The sequence below is a fragment of the Bradysia coprophila genome (genome assembly GCF_014529535.1).
Source record: "Bradysia coprophila strain Holo2 chromosome X unlocalized genomic scaffold, BU_Bcop_v1 contig_185, whole genome shotgun sequence".
Lineage (NCBI taxonomy): Eukaryota > Metazoa > Arthropoda > Insecta > Diptera > Sciaridae > Bradysia > Bradysia coprophila.
The window spans coordinates 158126-175778 of record NW_023503305.1 but is presented as its reverse complement, the minus strand read 5'-3'; the positions used below and the strand labels follow the sequence as shown (position 1 = coordinate 175778).

The window sequence follows — 17653 nt, the reverse complement described above, 5'->3', positions numbered from 1 at the left end:
TTCTCTTTCATCATAACACTCTATTTTGTATGACAAATGTTTACAGATTTTTTTACAGTGCAAAAATTAGTTCGGTACACTGTCCCGCGTCAGTACTCTATTTATAGTACCACTCATGCTTGAAGTGCGTTGGTGTAGTAGAATAAGTATGGAAAACAGAGTGGATTTTTATTTTATTTTTCATTTCGTATTCTCTAAATAAATTTTATCAACAATTCGGTCTATCAACTCGGTGGTGATGATGAACTGATATGATTATCAAAAGCAAATTGATGAATTCGAAAGGAGTCGAAAGGCGCACAGAAATTAGTCATCACTACAGAAAAGTGTTGAACAATTGGCATCAATGAACCGTTGGAATCGATTCACAATAAAACTCAATTTGCACACTCCATTTTGTTGATCGCACCCCGGAACCAAAATCGGTCGCTCGTTAAGTAGGAAAATCACATCGTGGTCTCCAGCATCACAACTACAAAAATAATTTAACTGACTGCGTACATGAGTCATTCGAATATTCGATTCTCCACTTACTCAAAACGAACGGCAGCCAAGTTACCGCTATACGGCGTAATCAAACTCATTAGCCAGTTTCTAGTCGTTTGTTGAGCAAAATTATGCTGATGCCTCGGCCAAAAATCTCTAAACGATCCCAATATGACCAACATTGCCTGAATTTCGCTCGCAGAAGACATAAAAATGCGAGCCATTGCATCGGAATCATTTTCAGATTGCATGTGGCGCAGTAAATCTTGCATCAAGCCACAGTTCATGTTTTGAAGCGATCGTTGGTTCCGAACGCCGTAACCTCTGGAGTAAAACCATCTCATATCTTCGTAATATTCCAATAGCAGGTGATGAGCAATCGAAAACGGAACACACCAGGGAGAATCAGGACCCGTTTCAGAATTGGATGTTTCGAATGTCGTTGCCACAGCAAATACGCAAATGTTCCACATGGTCCACACTTGATCAAAGTCCATTTGATTTGACGTGTGAAAGCCTAATTTCCTATTCACTTGCTCTATCAATTCCCGTATCTCGGGTCCTTCTCTAAATGCAATTCGTTGACGTTCCCAATCTGCCGTTTCCTCATCAAATGCAGGGCAGAAACTAAATGGACTTAAGAACAATCAGCATCGGGTACAGGTTCTAAAGACAGGAAATATTATTGGGAATTTCATTTATTGAGAATTGTGGAAATTTACCGAAAGTTTACTGAAAGGTTTTCAGTAAATTTTTGGTAAATTTCGGTACAGTAAAATTCAACCAAATTTATATTGAAATTTGCTTCAGATGTTTTAACAGCTGATCCACTAATACTGGTGACATAGACATGTGAAGAGGTGAGACCATTTAAACATGTGTATTTGTATGAGTGTACCAGCTGCTGAAACAGTTGATACAAATTTTGTTGATTTTAATTACAATTTCATTCAACACAATTCCTAATAATAGTCCCTGGTTAGGGACTTATTTTAAGACGATTTACCTTGTTCCGGTAATAAACCTTATCAACTCTCCCATCGACTATATTCGGAACGATAAAAATTCTTACCCTTCAAGAAAACAAGAACATATCCTCAATTCGAAAAAACCTTCGAAAACAATTTCATGCCATGAGTCCGCTGTACGAAATTTTATTTCGATCGAACGTCACCTTCAAAACTTCATTTCACTGTACAGTTGAATAGTTTAACATTGGAGGTCATACACCATCACCGAATTGTTTTGCGTATAATAATTTGTTGTGTGCACGCGCAGTCGTGTATGCCGTGTTTGAATAGAAATTGAATGGGTTGCAAATATTTATTGTTGTTAATTCAACAAGGTTTTGTGTAAGAATTTTTAAACGTCGGAATATCATTCGGTCGGTTAACACTGGAACCATTGTCCTGGTTTCTCACTTTCGATTAACATGAAAAAGCCCATGACTGTGTACCAATACTAGTTTTTAATGAATGTTTTTTTATACAGTTAAAAAGCAGCATTCAACAGGATACAATCGCTCGATACAATACAATCTGTAAAAATCTTCCACCGTTCACATTTTCCTCGCCGTTCAACTAGTCGATTGCATTTTCATTTGTTGTTGCTTCTTATTTTCCCGTTCCCGGCGTCTCAACTTCTTTCGGCGACGATCAATACTTGCCAGTTCAGTCTTAATCATATTGTAAGTCTTTCGCAGATCATCAATTTGTTTGTTCAAAATGGCAATACGTTGATGGCTGTTCAGAGCTGAATCTGGAAATGTGTAACGTAGAAATAGATTTTAGAAATTCATCGATAGAAGAATGTGGTAGGAAGAATATTGTATACCCAATTGCACTAAGAAGTTGTACTGGCTCTGCTTGATCGGTTGCCGATCGGGGAATCGTTGGACATTGTCGGTGTCTTCGCTGTCAGATCCTAGACGAATGAAATTTTATTAGTTCAGCAAATCGCAGTGAAACTGTCGACTTTTCTTCACTAGTTAACAGAGAAATTTCGATATTTGGAGCGAAACGTTGCTCGACTCGGGAGTTTATAAACAAAATTTAAAAAAAAAATCGTCTTCGAAGCATGAAGTCAACGCATCTTATACGACTTATACGATCATGACTTATCTGGCGATCTTAAAATCAAAATTTCTCCGAACAAAGACTAGTGCCCGGTAGCTTTTCAATTTTAGTATACCTGTAGCTGTATTACGTCGACTGTTAGCCTTACGACGTTTGATCGATGCTGCTGGTGTGTCTGACTCAGATGCTTTTCTGGTTCGTCTACGTCGTCTGCTTGTTATGTCATCTTGATCTTGAAATGACAAAAATGCAGAAGTAGTTTCGTTGCTCCAGTCATATCTCATACTCATTCAACTTACCAGTTTTTCTCACATCTTCGCTACTATCGTCATGACTCAACGAATCATGTCGCGAACTATTGAGCGACACATTATCTGATTTGATGACTTTTGGATCGTCGATTTCCATCGGTACCGTATTTGTGTCGGTATCCATTGAATGTGTAAATACGTCACGCGCTGGTGGCGCTGGACTGCCTGGAATAGTTTCTTCGCACAGCAACAGTTGCAACGTTTCGTTATGTGTGGTCTCGACGGTTGATGTGGAACCAATAGTGTGGTCCTCGTCGGATTCTTCCTTTATCTGGGAAGCTTCCGCCTGGCGTGGTTGTACGAGGGTTATTGGTTTAGCGGTAGCTGTGTATGTAGCCATCAGATCGAACGCTGACTTCATTGTCGGTTGTTCCGTTGTAGCTTTGACTTTCTGTTGTGCAGCAGAGAAATGAGTAGTTGAGGAGAATTTCAATCCAATAGCATTGTCCTCCACATTTTGTATTTCGAAAACTTTACGGTCACCTGGAACAGTGATCGCTGGTTTGATGGATTCACTGATTGGCTGCGAATCGGCTTTGTTAAATTCATTTTGAGTTTCTGAGCTCTGAGACTCATCTTCGATGACGAGTCTTCGCTCCGAATCGGTACTGTCTGACGAATCATCTGACATCTGTCCCATATCCGCACTGTGCTGGATGACGGACTCTAATTTCTGAATTGTTTCACTAAGGTCGTTGTTTTTCGGTGCAATAGACTCAAGGATGTCGAGTTTATGCTCCGGAGAACTAAGAACTGGTTTCTTAGGCTGACTCTCCGGTTCCTTTTTAATATGAGTTGGCAATTCAATTTTTGGTGGCTCAAAAATCGGCGGTTCCAAAACTGTATCGACTGTTGTATCGATATTGGTAGGAGATGTTGCGACTGCAGCTTTCTCACAGACTGCTGGTTTGTTTTCTACCACCTCTTCAGTAGTGTCGTGTTGGTCTTGCCTCTGTTGTTGCTGCTGTTGTTGATTTAACGCTTTCAAAACCTTGTCGGCAATTGAAGATGGCTTATCGATCTTAGGTGGGTCCAACTCAAACACCTCATCAGCCAGTAGAATTTTCTTCGCAGTTTCCAGTTCGACGGGCTTGTCATTGTCATCGTCCTCTTTCTCCAATACACCAGGCTTAACATCAAAAATTTTTGCAGTTTCTACGCTGCTTGCAGTATTGAAAAGCGTAGGAATAAATGTGGATTTAGCAACAGTAACTGGCAACACTTCCAGCTTAGGTGGTTCTTTGGACGAACTGGTCACATATAGATCATCCGACAAGCCAGTATTGGAAGAGTTGATATTGAAACTCGGCGATTTTCGCAATGAATCAAAAATCGAATCAATTTTCGGAGGAACGAGAGTGGCAGGCGGTGACGTTACTGGTGATACCTGATCATCTTGCTGCTGCTGCTTTTGTGGTTTCATCTTTGGTTCCAGATCCTTAGACGGCGATTTTTTGGATTTTTTAACTGGAGTGGTAGTCGACGTCGACGTTGGGAATGCTTTTGAATCGACTGCAAGTTCAGCCAATGATTTCTTTTTCAATTTTTTATCAACTTCTGGTGAAAGTTTTTTGACAGCTTCAAATTCGAACGGCTCCGGTTCCTTGAATTCATAAATATCGCTAGCACTGGAAACCTGAGATACGGGCTGACTGACAGCTGGAGCTGTCGGCTGCGAAATTTTGTCTGCAGGCGTGAAATCAGCAGTAGTCGTCCGGATAAGAAAATTGTCCGTACTGGCAGGCAAACTTGTAGTTGCCTTTTCGAAAATACTTTTGCAGGGAACGGTTTTGTCCCTTTCGAATGCCGCTTTGAATGGAGACTTTTCAACGGTGGCCGGTTTTTCAATTTTATTAGCAACATTCCTGTCCATACTGGGCAGCACTTTCGTTTCAATCAACGGTTTCGACGGTGCTTTAGGTTCTACCGGTAATTTTTCATCCTTTTCTTTGATCCTTTCTTTCTGCTTCAGGGGCGATCGTTCACACAGAGCTTTCATTGTCATTTTTTCTGGCAACGCTTTCGACCGATCCGCCAAGCTATTTTTAATAATTTTCTCAATTCCTGATGCCTTTAGCACAGCCATTTTCTCAACGAATTCGCTCGGCTCAGGTACAGCTTTTTTGAAAACGTCGGTGTCCAATTTACCCGACTTGAATTTCTCCTGTAACGACTCGGATATATTTTCCAAAGTGGTAGTTCGATCGGAAAATTGAGAATCGTCGTCGTACGAATCGGATTCGGATGATAGATCGGACGTTTCCGTTTTTGCCATGTCTTGCATTATTGAATCACCAGACTCCGTATTCGATGTTGTACTGGGACACTCGAACTTCTTTTCGGACGTTGATTCAGTCTCGATTTCGATTTCAGAAGCAGGCAATTTCAACTCCTTGAAACCCTTCAATTCCGAACGAATTTGATTCAAATCGAAATCGCGGCCTTTGTTGCTAGTGCCAGCCGATTCTTCTTCTGAACTTGTGTTCGAGACCGGCTTATTCGTGTTGGATGTTGACGGTGTCGATACTGACTGAGTTTGAGACGCTCGTTGGAATGGAATTTTTCGTGTCGAAGGTTTTTTCACCGGCTCATCCGAATCGGAATCGCTGTCGTCAGTTTGAACCGATGAGATGTCAGTGTTGTTCGATGTACGGCGCACAGCATTAGGTTGCGCTCGAGTCGTTCGTCGTTGTGCCGGTATGGCTGGGGACTTTGTGCGACTGGAATTCGATGCAATGGACGATGGTGTTGTGGATCGTGGTGGCTGTGAATCTCCTCGTGAACCGCCTCTACCTTTACGCATTCCTTGTTTGATAGGTGCAATTTGCATGTGCTGGAATTAGATAAATTTTTAGTGATTAAGTATCTCCTAAGCGAGGAAATGTTTACTAAAGACTTACAGGTGTCTTGTCTGAATTTGTGCTGCTCGTGCGGCTGTTTCCAGTCTTGGAACGTTTTATCGTTTTGCTGTTGGTTAAGTTTTCCGCAATTCTTTCACGCGGCACCCATTCATCGTAACGTGTATTCCATCCTGTGTAATGCACTAAGTACAGACAAACCCCTTGCTGAACGGATATTTCGATTACTTTCGCCTCATACGTGACTTTCTGCTCATGATAATAAACTTTGAGTTTATCGCCGACTTCAACTGGAAAATCTTGCACTACAGCCTCTGGCTTTTCGACCTTTTCCGCCGGCTTTTCTGGCTCAGCATCAGCCTTACGCTTCTTTGTCGGTTTCTTTTCGTCGTTATTGGCTTGTTGACGTTTTGTTCCCTTTTCTTTCTTTGCAGGTATTGTTGCTGGAACGGGAGCGGGTGTAGTTGGCGGAGCCGGAATAACTTCTTCTTTAATCTTTTTCGCAGACGTTGACGGCACCGGATCTGGGTTCTTTTCGATTTTCACCTCCGTTGCCAGTTCCTTCTGCTTCGTTTCTTTGGCCGATTCTTTCTGTTCCTTGGCCACAGCTTTTTTGCTTTCCTTTTCCTTCGGTTTTGGCTCCTCCTTTACGACTTCCACAATTTCCGTTTTGATTTCCTTCAGTTCTTCTTTGAACTTCTCTTCGTATTTCTCGACCATAGCCTTCACTTTGCCGCTGCTGCTTGTGGACAATTTGCGTTTTTTCTCAATAACGGGCTCCACACTGCTTTCCGATTCTTCAGTTGTGGTAGCTGCAACGACTGGCTTAACGTCTTTTTCCGGCTTCGGTGATGCAACCGAATGTGCTCGCACCAAATTTCTGCCCTTGATGCGATTGGCACGGGGATGTGCCACCATTGTACATCCTAATTTTCGATCGAATTCTTCGAATGGAAGCAGAAATTTCTTATACGCTTGCTTCACCAAATTTTGAATGCTCGTTGTCGTCGGTGTATAGCCCAGACGTGTCGCTATTTGCTTCCATTGGCTTTGAGTCGTCACACGATTGTAGCCACCGAGCTTTTGAACTGCTCGAAACAGTCGATACAGATCGACATCTTTGTTCGTAATCGACGGTCCTTTATTTAATGGCGTTCCGCGATCATCCATATACTTGTACAACTGTGCAACAAAATGATCCTTTTCTTCGCGTGGTTCGTCATCTGACGTATCGGATTCGTAGTCACCTTCGAAGTCACTCGAACAATTGCCCAGGCCGAATAATACATCGCGATCCCAATGCGGCGGTAAATTATCTTTATGCATGTACTCAAGCGCAGCTTGAACAGCATCACTGTCTTGCTTGGAAGCTTTGTCTTTCGTGAAGTCGGTCGCCTCTTTTTTCGGAACGGTGTAGTACCTGCCGTCTTTGAACGATCTAACCAGATATTCGTCTTTGACCCGGATGCGTACAGTGTCTGTGGGTGCTACCACTAATGCGGGAAACCAGTTTTCTTTCGACGATTTCTTCTTGGTTTCGGTGTTTTCAACACAGACCACTTTGCCGATATGCTCCTCTTTTTCGATAATTCTTTGCTTTGTTGTAACCGTTTCCTCTTCATCGTCGGAACTGTCATCCGGCATGTGCCTCGATCTAACAACATTTTTTTTGTTTAGGTCCAAATTTCTTTGATGGGTCGAAAACAAAAAGAATGACAAGAGACAAAAAAGAAAAGAAAAATCAAACATAAAATCATCAGGACAACGTTCATAAACAACAACAATGAACAAAAAAAAAATGGTAAAAAAACCAAAAACAAAAATTCACCCAAAACGTATCGCTTACCTTCGTCCCCGTCGACCGCCGATTACAGGATTTCCGAAATGTTCCGGATGCGTTAGCGGCAATTGATCCAATGTTTCACTCTCATTGAAGTGCCGCCCACTCTTCAAACACAGCGCACTTCGTCTCAATGTTGTGATATCGCCATCATCGAACACAACCGTGTACTGCGAACAATCCTGAATTTTCGTTATCGTCGCCTCAACCAATTCCTTTCGATCGGGATGCTTGACTTGAGGCACCTCGACCTCGACAGTTCCACCGACTCGTAACAGATCACTTTTGATCTGTTCGTCAGAAACTGTGCCCGATCCACCTGAAATGAAAATTGAAAAGTTAAAAGTACAACAATAAGTAGAGAAAGGACAAGAACGGTTGGTGCATACCTTGTTTGTAGGCGACCTTACATTTGATGTTGCGTACGACTTTTCTGACTTTTGCTTCACAAAAGGCCCCTTTATATTTAGCGCTAACCTCCGTTCCGACTGACAAATAGGGCGGATCGTCGACTTGCTGTAAGTATAATGTTTAGATTTAATAATAATTTGCTTCGAAAACGAACACGACGAGATAATAATTGGTTTCCGAAACACAAGCGGAAATAAGGATCGAAACGGTCACAGTAAACTTGTGTTTTTTAGCAAAGCCCTTCAAAGGAGTCTAAAAGTTTCATTTCCCACATGCCAACAAGTGGGCAATTGTTTTTGAGCTTAAAGGATAGGAGGTCCCTCTAAATCATTTTCCGAAAAAAGGTTGTAACTCGGGGCTGTGCTAAAAAACAATTTGCGAATGTTCTGAGTGTTTCGGTTGTTATTCGTCTAAATCAGGCAATTTTTATCAGTAATTTATGCGTTGCACACAAGAATCATTGTTTTTCTCTACAAACGAGGAACTTTCGTTGAACCAAATTGGTTTAACACTAGTTCGTTAATCGAAACTTGCACTTAGTCCGAAATGTAATTTCGACATGAACGTTTTGCGTACCACAAATTCAGGTTTCACCGAGTTATACGCATCATTTTACGGTCAAATCTCAACGGTATGTAAACGGTCTCAACGGCCATATCAGTCATGCCACAAATATCTCCGCCTGTATTTCGAAAACACTGGTCATAAACAAACCTCAACCCAACTTGGAATATTATTGATTATATTACACATAAAATTAAGAAAAGAAAATTTGTTGTTCTAACCTGCATCTTTCCAAGATTTTGGAGGAAATAACGCTCAAAACTCTGATTATCGCTTACAAACGCCACTTTGGCAAAATGGGCATTATTTTCACAGAAAGTAATTGGAGTTACTTGATTTAGTTAAGTCGATTTAGTATGCGGTCAAAATAAATTTGATAAATTTAGAGTCAACTCCAACTTCTACTTTTTCTTACAATTTTTTTTTTGTTAATAAAATGACAACAATACTGTCAGCAAAATGCAAAACAACAGTGATAGATGGCGCTGCAGACATTTCATTTGGAATTTTGTTTTATTTGTTGGGATATGCTTCCACAAAAATTTTATTTCATCAATTGGAAATTAATTGAATATTCAGTAGCTGCGTCATCGTTTGATTGCTTTCATCGAAATTGTAATTTAGATTTTAATTGATGAAATTCGCAAACTAAAAGTACAACCAAAAATTTAACAGAAATTGGCGAACGCGGCGATTTACGACAATACGGGCAATACTAATGTTCCGTATGTACAGAGGTCTCTATCAGAACATTTATCAAGCAATTGAAATGGCGCCAAAATATGTTCCTTTTTGCCTTCCGAGTCCATTAAACAAAAAATTGAAACGGCAAAATCGTCAAAATTACGGCAATTAAGATCTGAGTAAACAAGAGGGTAGAAAATGTTAAAATATTTCACGAAATTCCATAGAAATCTGAGAAAAACGGAAAAACCTTGCAAAGACCGAGCAGGCGTCACCTGTGTTTCGATTAAACGAACCAATTAGACACTTTTCTTTTCATATCCGAGCGACGACCGACAGCATAAGCGAAGTGTTACGAACTTGGACAAAGCAAAAAATGGCTGCTGAAGTTTGATTTCATGGTGACGAATTAAGATACTGTGAAATAAAATCGGAAAAATTACACCGTCGCACACCTTAAATCACTTTTTGTTTGTGTTAATCGTATAATGAATTCAGTGTCTAAAATGGCTGATCAATTAAAGTCAACTTACACAACAAGTCGTTCGTATACAGGTGATTTCGTTGTAGGAGGAAAGTATCGTGTCATACGAAAAATTGGAAGTGGATCCTTTGGTGATATCTATTTGGGAATAAGCGTCGTATGTGGCGAAGAAGTTGCCATAAAAATGGAGGCTCTCAATGCCCGCCATCCTCAACTTCTATACGAATACAAACTGTACAAATTAATGATGGGTGGAGTTGGTATTCCACGGATTCGATATTATGGCCAAGAAAGAAACTACAATGTCCTCGTTATGGACTTGTTGGGGCCATCTCTAGAAGATCTATTTAATTTTTGCACACGACATTTTACAATAAAAACCGTTCTGATGTTAGTCGATCAAATGATTGGTCGTTTGGAGTTTCTTCATTGCAAGCACTTCATTCATAGAGACATTAAACCTGGTATGTTAAATCAATTGTTTTCGTTTTTGTCGTCATTCGTTTGTTCCATTTTCACGATTTTTTTTTTTGTTTGTGGTCACGGATACATTCCACATTTCAATTAATTTTTCCCGTTTTTCTAATTTTTTTTTTCTCTTTTTGTTCCTTCCGTCATGAATTGCAGATAACTTTTTGATGGGCATCGGACGTCATTGTAATAAGCTGTTCCTAATCGACTTTGGATTAGCTAAGAAATACCGAGACATTCGTTCACGCATTCACATAGCGTATCGCGAAGACAAGAATTTAACGGGCACCGCTCGATATGCATCGATAAATGCTCACTTGGGTATCGAACAATCACGTCGGGATGATTTGGAATCGTTGGGCTATGTTATGATGTATTTTAATCGAGGATCGCTGCCGTGGCAAGGACTCAAGGCCACCACAAAGAAACAGAAATACGAACGCATTTCCGAAAAGAAAATGTCAACACCCATAGAAGTACTGTGCAAAGGCTTTCCAGCTGAATTTGCAATGTATTTGAATTATTGCCGTACATTGCGCTTTGATGAGTCACCCGACTATATGTACTTAAGACAGCTGTTTAGGTGAGTAAAATTTTGATTTGATTTTCCATTTTCCATCCAAAATCAAAAAAAAAAAATTGTTGTGTTCAAAATCACAAACGAGACTTTCCTCGAAACGAACGATGAGTGTGACAAAATTACAAGAAAAATTGCGCAAGAAACCGTTGAAGCGTAATCAATGAATAATATTTGCAAGTGATACGTTTGACAACCACACACATCGGTTTCAAACAACAACCACAGTTTTCAGTTCTCAGTTTTCACAACGACTCGGTTACACACCAGCTGTCGCTCGAGCACAGCTGAATGAAAAGTTAATCAAAGCCGAAACGATACGGTGACAAATGAACGGCTAATTGAACCGAATTGTTTTGATTGTTCCTTCGATCAAGGATTGTTTAACCATGAAATTGAAAATTGAAATGTGATAGAAAGAAAACGCTTCCCCCTACTTCCGTTCATGCGGGTCTGAGTTATGAACGATGAATGTTATGGCTTTGAGAAAGTTCCCCAAAAAATATTCAAAAATTCTCATTGTAGTGTCTGAACTACTACTCGAAATTTATACCGATTTGCTTTACTGTTTCTTCTCCATATATGCAATATCGACTGAGACAAAACCAGTCGAAATTTCCCAATTTACTGTTTGTTCTCCATATATGTAGAATCGACTCAAGAAGAAGAAAATTTTGATTTGATTGTCTGTTCCAGAGTGTGACGATTTCAATTTAATTTTTCTTTTCTTTTTGACAAATGCACAGTGCACACACTTCGTAATGCGACAAAAAAAAATTACCAAGAGAAATTTGCACACACCGAAACAAACGAGTGTGTAACGACATTTACCTATGACTGTTCTGTTGAAACAATAATCAACCGAAAATGGGTTAGGGCTATCAATGAAACGTGAACGAATAAATAAAAAGAAAAAGAAATTTTGCTCTTTCATGGTATACCATTTTTGTCCATATGCATCGATTAGTGGCCCGTCGGACACACAACGTTAAGTCATTCTTTCTCGGGTCTTTATGTTTTGATCGGATCGGTAAAACGTAAAAATTGTTTTTTTTTATCATTTCTTTGAGTGTGATGGGTTTTGTTGGAGCGAAATTATCAACGCCGCAAATTTAGGTCACTTCAATTTCATTGAGTTTCCTCAAAATTTATTGCGTTTTTTTTTTCGTTGGTCGGTTGTTGTCTCTCTTGTTGGTTCGAAACTCGAAAAAGCGTACAATTCGTTATCGCTGTTGCGTGTATTGATTTATCTTTTGTTTATTCGTTATTCGCATTGTTTATTGGTACAACATCACTACCTACCTATATAGTCAAATCGAAAATAGTTTTTTTTTTCGTTTTCTTGATTCACATTTTATTTTTGAATATATACTATACGACAGCAGTTTCACGTTGTGTATATATATAAATTTTGTGTTTTCGTTTTTCTCGTTTTTTTTTTTCCTTCTTCGAGACATGCAGACATAGGCCATATAGCCATCACAGTAATGTTATTATTAGTTATATATATCGATGTTGATAACAAACATTCAACTTGTTGTTAATTCGATTTGTGTATCCGATATTTATATATTTTGTGTATTAAAATACACGAAACGTTTTTCCATATTCGTACAAATAGTACACACTTATCGTATGCAACGGTTGAGAAGCATCAAAATGTCATTTTTATGTTTGAATCATTTCAAATCGCATTCGAAGGCAATATGTGTACATTCGTATATATATAACAACAATAATAAGCAGCACTTAAATGTCTATACTTAGCACACGTTTCGCTAAGCAGAAAAAATATTTCACCATTTCTCATATGCCGCGCAGTCATTAGGCTATCACAAAACCAATATTTTGATGCAGTTTCGAAGAACCATTTTTCGGATGAATTATATTAAATATTTTGTCGTTTGACCTTAAGACTCATCATCTAAACAAATAAACACAGCGAAAAAAAATGAATTGCCTCCATTGCAAAATTCAATTCGGGCTAATCCGAACATAATACAGATATGTTGAAAGTGAGTCTAATTTCAAAATGAAATTCTTTCACATTTTTATGGTGGAAAAATTTTATTTATTTTTTTATTTCGTTGAGTTGTTCTGCAAGGTCACCGGTAGTTAATTTATGGACATTTCAACAGAGTTTTACTTAATTAAAGACAAATCGATTTTTTGAAATTATACCCAAACTGATGTCGTGTGTTCATTCCATACACGGTGGAGGTTGTGGTATGACAAATTTAATTCCAAGATTCATCACGACCCTTCTGTGTCATCAGTGACCGTGTCGGAAGTTTCAAACAAAGTCGCTTTAGGGGTTTATAATGACGTCACGCTATTCTAAAAACCGGAGCCTAATATTAAGTATTACTTCACTTAAATATCACCAGGTTTACCTAAACAGTTATCTACATGGGGTGAATTGTGTGGTGAAATTTAAGTGAAATTTTTTCAATATTAGGCACTGTAAAGACGATCAAATATTCCGTCTCTGTATGCCATGAATGATTCCGATGTCTCGCTTAACGCTTCACGAAGCCATGCAATATCCTCAAACATCACAAAAAAATCCATTCAACAATTTTGTATGTATCATCATACAGTACGTGACGCTATCACTTTTTATTTAACTAATTGATAATGAGACATCAACATCCGTAACAATATCGCCTGGAGAGTCAAAGGGGCAGCACTGTCTGTTGCGTCAATACGTAAATATTGGCAACAACTAATTTTTCGAAACAAAAACCACAACAAAAAAGCGCTTAATCGGAACTTTCGGCATAAATATTTACAAGATGCAACAGATTTACGCAGTTAACACGAAAATCGGAAAGAAGATACGGACGTCACGAGATATTCCTTAATTTATGTGAATTATGATGGAAATGACTGTGACACAACAACTTTCTTCCCACACGATTTCCAGATTCGATGCCTGAAACTGATTCGCGTAAAGATGATGAGAAAATCGAATTTTTCAGTGAATAAGAATTTCGTTTTCTGTGATTCAATTTAGTCATGTCAGATATAACTGGCATCACAGAATTGCATAGTGAATATGTGGGGTGAAATTACTCGAGCTCCAATTTCACAATTCCAATCCTACAATTTTTAAGTTATTGAATGATTGATCAACCGATTTACATTTTGTCTGCGAGACTGCGGCACAATTGAGCAAAACTTTATCGCCACTTTTTTTTGCATGAAATTTGGCACCTCTCCGTTTAATTCACGCCGTAAGTAAGCTTTTTGAAATTTTGAAATTTCGAGTGAATCAAGTAAACGAAAATGAACTCCGTTGTCTCTCTGTTTACTCTTTAAACAATAGAAAAAGGCGTCGTTTAGCTAAACTGAGGCAAAACTGAGTGATTTTTTTATTTTTTGGAAATAATGCCTTATTGTTGAAGTGATCCGAAACCAAAACAGGAAAACTCTGAGTCTTTTTATCATATGGCAAAAGTTTGGTTAACAATATTTGTATTCCATTGTTAGACTCGATCGCACCGCTTCATCTCTGCAATAAAAAAAAAAAACAAATTTCTCTTTATCATCTTCATCGATGTTGCCAGATGGTCAGATTTCTGATGTTCAGCTTGATTGCCTTCGATACAAATGGTGATGGTCTGACGCCAATTTGATCAATAGAGTTCTGTTAATTTTCAGACGTTCGTACTATTTTACTGATCGGAATGATGTTGTTACACTGATGTTTTGCAAAGCATTACTAAGAACATGATTTTGGTGTTATATTTTTCGATTGTTTTTTGTCGACATTTGTATTGTTAGAGACTCGCAAATTTTATTTATTTATTGTGGCAAGATTCAAGTAACTTGAAGCAAGCAAGCTATATTCAAGAAGAATACACAGTTCGTGAAAAATTATTAAATAATAACATTTGTTCCACAAGCTAAAAAAAAACCATCTGTTTACAATTCATCGTGCTTTAAATTCTATCCTAAGCCAGAGCTTCTTGTGAACATTGGTCATATCGACCACACTAATTTTAAGAAGTTCTTTGGTAAAATTCATGAAAGTTTCCGTAAATTGGTGCGAGTTGTTGATCAGAATTATTCCAGATGGTGTTGATTTGCGTCTACATCAAATTAATTCCATTTTGTAAGATTTTAGTGCAGCAAGGTACTAATGATCGGCTCTGTTCCCAATGCAAAAACTCTAGCAGTTGATGTCAGAAATTCAGTCGAAACATAATTGAAATTCTAATTTCTGTTGTAAACTATGTTAATCCTCTAGTGGTTCGATGGTGGTTCCATTGGACATAAAATGGATGGATGTAAAATTTTCTTTAGTTGAATTTAGAAACTTTTCATGTGGTGCTGTCCGTTCAACGTTTCGACTAAAAAAAAATGAAGGAAATCATCTTTTTTGCTGTATCACTGTTTAGTAAAATCCTCTTGAGTCTTTGACTCCTTCTGCATCGGAATACAACAATTTTTTAATGTTTCGAATTATTCCGATATTTTATTCATTGCTTCGCTCATAAGTTTGATTGGGCAGTGAACGTTTTGACTTAATCGTCGTAAAGCATTATTCTAAGCAAGAAATGGTTTAACAATATGCATTATAATAAAATGCCCAGATTTTCTTAGTAAATTAATTTTGGTTACAAAATAAGACACTAACTCGACCTAATTTCGAAGCGGCGATGAATCTGTGTGAGTTGTTCTGTAACAAGGACTACAAAAAAAAAAAGAATTACAAGCATATCGATATTGATCGACAAATTTACTTCCTTATGATCGAAACGTTTTACATCAATTAAAAAGGTAAATAAAATCCACTATTTGCACCCAATTGTTACGCCACTTTCTACAAGGAAGTTTCAAGTTGCTTCTATCGAAACTCCCAACTGTAGGCCGATTTGTGCAAGAACGATTCATGCTGTTTCTGTCGATTTGTTTGTTAATTGCTACTCAAGTTTCTGCAAGGAAGATTTAAGGTGTTTCATATAAAACACCCAATTGTAAGGCTAGTTTGTACAAGGAAAAATTAACTGTTGCAAATGGCGTTTTATAGACCAATATGCCATGCCAATCACTTCACCACCCACTTCGAACTAAAACTGAAATGTCAAAACGTGTATCCCTCATATCTCTCGTATCACGTACCACATAGAAAACTGATTTTATTTTAGGATGGAACTATACTTCAATGAGCTATTAACATGTAATATTGGTAAACTAATTTTCCTCTCTTACTCTATTCTATCAACAGAATTCTATTCCGAACTCTGAATCATCAATATGACTACACGTTCGACTGGACCATGCTGAAACAGAAGCAAGCAGCAAATGCAATGACACAGGGCAACGCTGACGGTCGAGAGGAAGGACGCGAGAAAGAAATTAAGCTTCAAGCAACTACAGAGTTAAAATAGAATTAAAAACAAAAAACAACAAAAAAAAAGAAACAAAACAGAAAGGAAAAAGAAGAAACAAAAGAAATTACAAAAAAAAAGAAATTTTCTTATTAATTATCATAAATTTTAATGGAATTAATTCAACAAAAAAAAAAAAAACAAAATGAAAACACAAAAAGGAAAAAAAAGGCGAAAGAAAACACAGAAAGAAAACATACCGATTGTGTTAAAATTGATTTTCGATTAAAATTTTTTTTTGTTTTCCTTTTTTTTAATTAAATTTTTTGTTTGATGCAAGAAAAAACACAAAATGTAAAACAAAACGACAGAAAGGCAAAAAAGGAGAGAATTGTGTTTGATTGGTTTTTTTTGTAAATTAATTTTTTTTTTATAGAAATTGAATATTTGTTTTTTAAAGATGAAAAAATTGAGAGAAGAATAAAAAAACCAATTTTCCCTATCTGAAATTTAATAATCGTAATATTCAAAATTAAATATCATAAAAATGAAAATAAAAAAAAAATTGAAAATATAGTCTTTCTAATCATTAATTGAAACAAATATAGTGTTTTGTGCAAACAAACAATACAAACAAACAAAACGAAAACAAAATTTATTAATCGAGTGAACGGCGGAATTTAATTAAAAACAAAAAAAAATCAGTTCATGAGAGAGAGACATTTCATTTCATTATACATGAATGGTTGTAAACGACAAACAAACAAATAAATAATGAATAGAAAACAACGGCAGAAATGACTCGTTCAATGAGTCCGGTTCCCGTGCCGCGAGAATATTCAGACTCTATAGTATTCCTATTGTGAGCGCCACTTAATCCAACTAAACGGTCCGTTCGGTGCATGGTATATATCTATAAGTTTTGTTTTTCCGGACATCCGAGACATCATTTTATCGTTTATTTATTAAATTTATAACCGTCAAAATAAACATCGATCGATAGACTATGTGTATATATACCGCCAAGTCCAATTTAGAATGGTATTTAGTCCGGGGTGACGCTAACTCATTTTTAAAGTGTCTGGTTAAGCTAACAAACAAACAAACAAAAACTAACAGAAAAATTACATTTTTGTCTTATAATTTATTTTTCGTTTTTATTTTCTCCTTCTTCTTTGTTGTTGATTGGGTCCGTAGGGTAGGCGCGTTTCGTTCTTTCTGCTATAAAGAACCATCTTCCGTCCATGGATGGGCGGGAGGTTTAGGATATTTATTTTTGTACAAAAGAATGTTTTGCTGAATTCGTGTGTGAATTTTTGTGTTGAAGTGACGATTGTTGACCATCAACCATTTTCATATATTAGTGACATATGTACTAATTTGGTGCAAAATCAAGAGAATTGATCAATGGTGACCTTTGTGGAGGGGTGGATACACATCGAAATCGAGTCAGGGCGTTGTTCCTCCAAGCATGAGTGTTACTCTAAATAGGGTACTGAAACTTGGCAGTGTATCACACAGTAAAACACAGTAAAAAAAACCATTTCATACAAAAT

The 17653-nt window shown here is 37.7% G+C and overlaps 2 protein-coding genes across 3 annotated transcripts; one reads left to right on the top strand and one right to left on the bottom strand.

Annotated features, from left to right (window-relative positions):
- Positions 1-1934: 1934 nt before the first annotated feature.
- On the bottom strand, positions 1935-9227 carry LOC119068412 (AT-rich interactive domain-containing protein 4B). Of its 2 annotated transcripts, none has more exons than XM_037171975.1 (8): positions 8767-9227; positions 7960-8086; positions 7577-7889; positions 5773-7417; positions 2861-5705; positions 2677-2793; positions 2320-2409; positions 1935-2244 (listed from the first exon to the last, which is right to left on the bottom strand). In XM_037171975.1, exons 1-8 carry the CDS (start codon positions 8770-8772, stop codon positions 2063-2065), a joined length of 5325 nt encoding a protein of 1774 aa, XP_037027870.1. In that variant the 5' UTR covers positions 8773-9227; the 3' UTR covers positions 1935-2062. The 2 variants fall into 2 exon arrangements, with proteins under 2 accessions (XP_037027870.1, XP_037027871.1); XM_037171976.1 differs by having other exon boundaries at positions 5773-7384; positions 8767-9188.
- Positions 9228-9566: 339 nt separating this feature from the next.
- LOC119068417 (casein kinase I-like) lies at positions 9567-16235 on the top strand. The gene is made up of 3 exons (XM_037171986.1): positions 9567-10177; positions 10341-10767; positions 15995-16235. Exons 1-3 carry the CDS (start codon positions 9718-9720, stop codon positions 16155-16157), a joined length of 1050 nt encoding a protein of 349 aa, XP_037027881.1. The 5' UTR covers positions 9567-9717; the 3' UTR covers positions 16158-16235.
- The last annotated feature ends 1418 nt before the right edge of the window (positions 16236-17653 follow it).

Excerpts from the sequence above, each read along its gene's own strand:
- LOC119068417 (XM_037171986.1), top strand. The coding sequence starts at position 9,718 with ATGAATTCAGTGTCTAAAATGGCTGATCAATTAAAGTCAACTTACACA. Across the intron at positions 10,178-10,340 it reads TCATAGAGACATTAAACCTG|ATAACTTTTTGATGGGCATC; the intron begins GTATGTTAAATC and ends CATGAATTGCAG. Across the intron at positions 10,768-15,994 it reads TACTTAAGACAGCTGTTTAG|AATTCTATTCCGAACTCTGA; the intron begins GTGAGTAAAATT and ends TTCTATCAACAG.
- LOC119068412 (XM_037171975.1), bottom strand. Across the intron at positions 7,418-7,576 it reads GGCGGTCGACGGGGACGAAG|AAATTTGGACCTAAACAAAA; the intron begins GTAAGCGATACG and ends GACCCATCAAAG. Across the intron at positions 2,245-2,319 it reads CAACTTCTTAGTGCAATTGG|ATTCAGCTCTGAACAGCCAT; the intron begins GTATACAATATT and ends ACACATTTCCAG.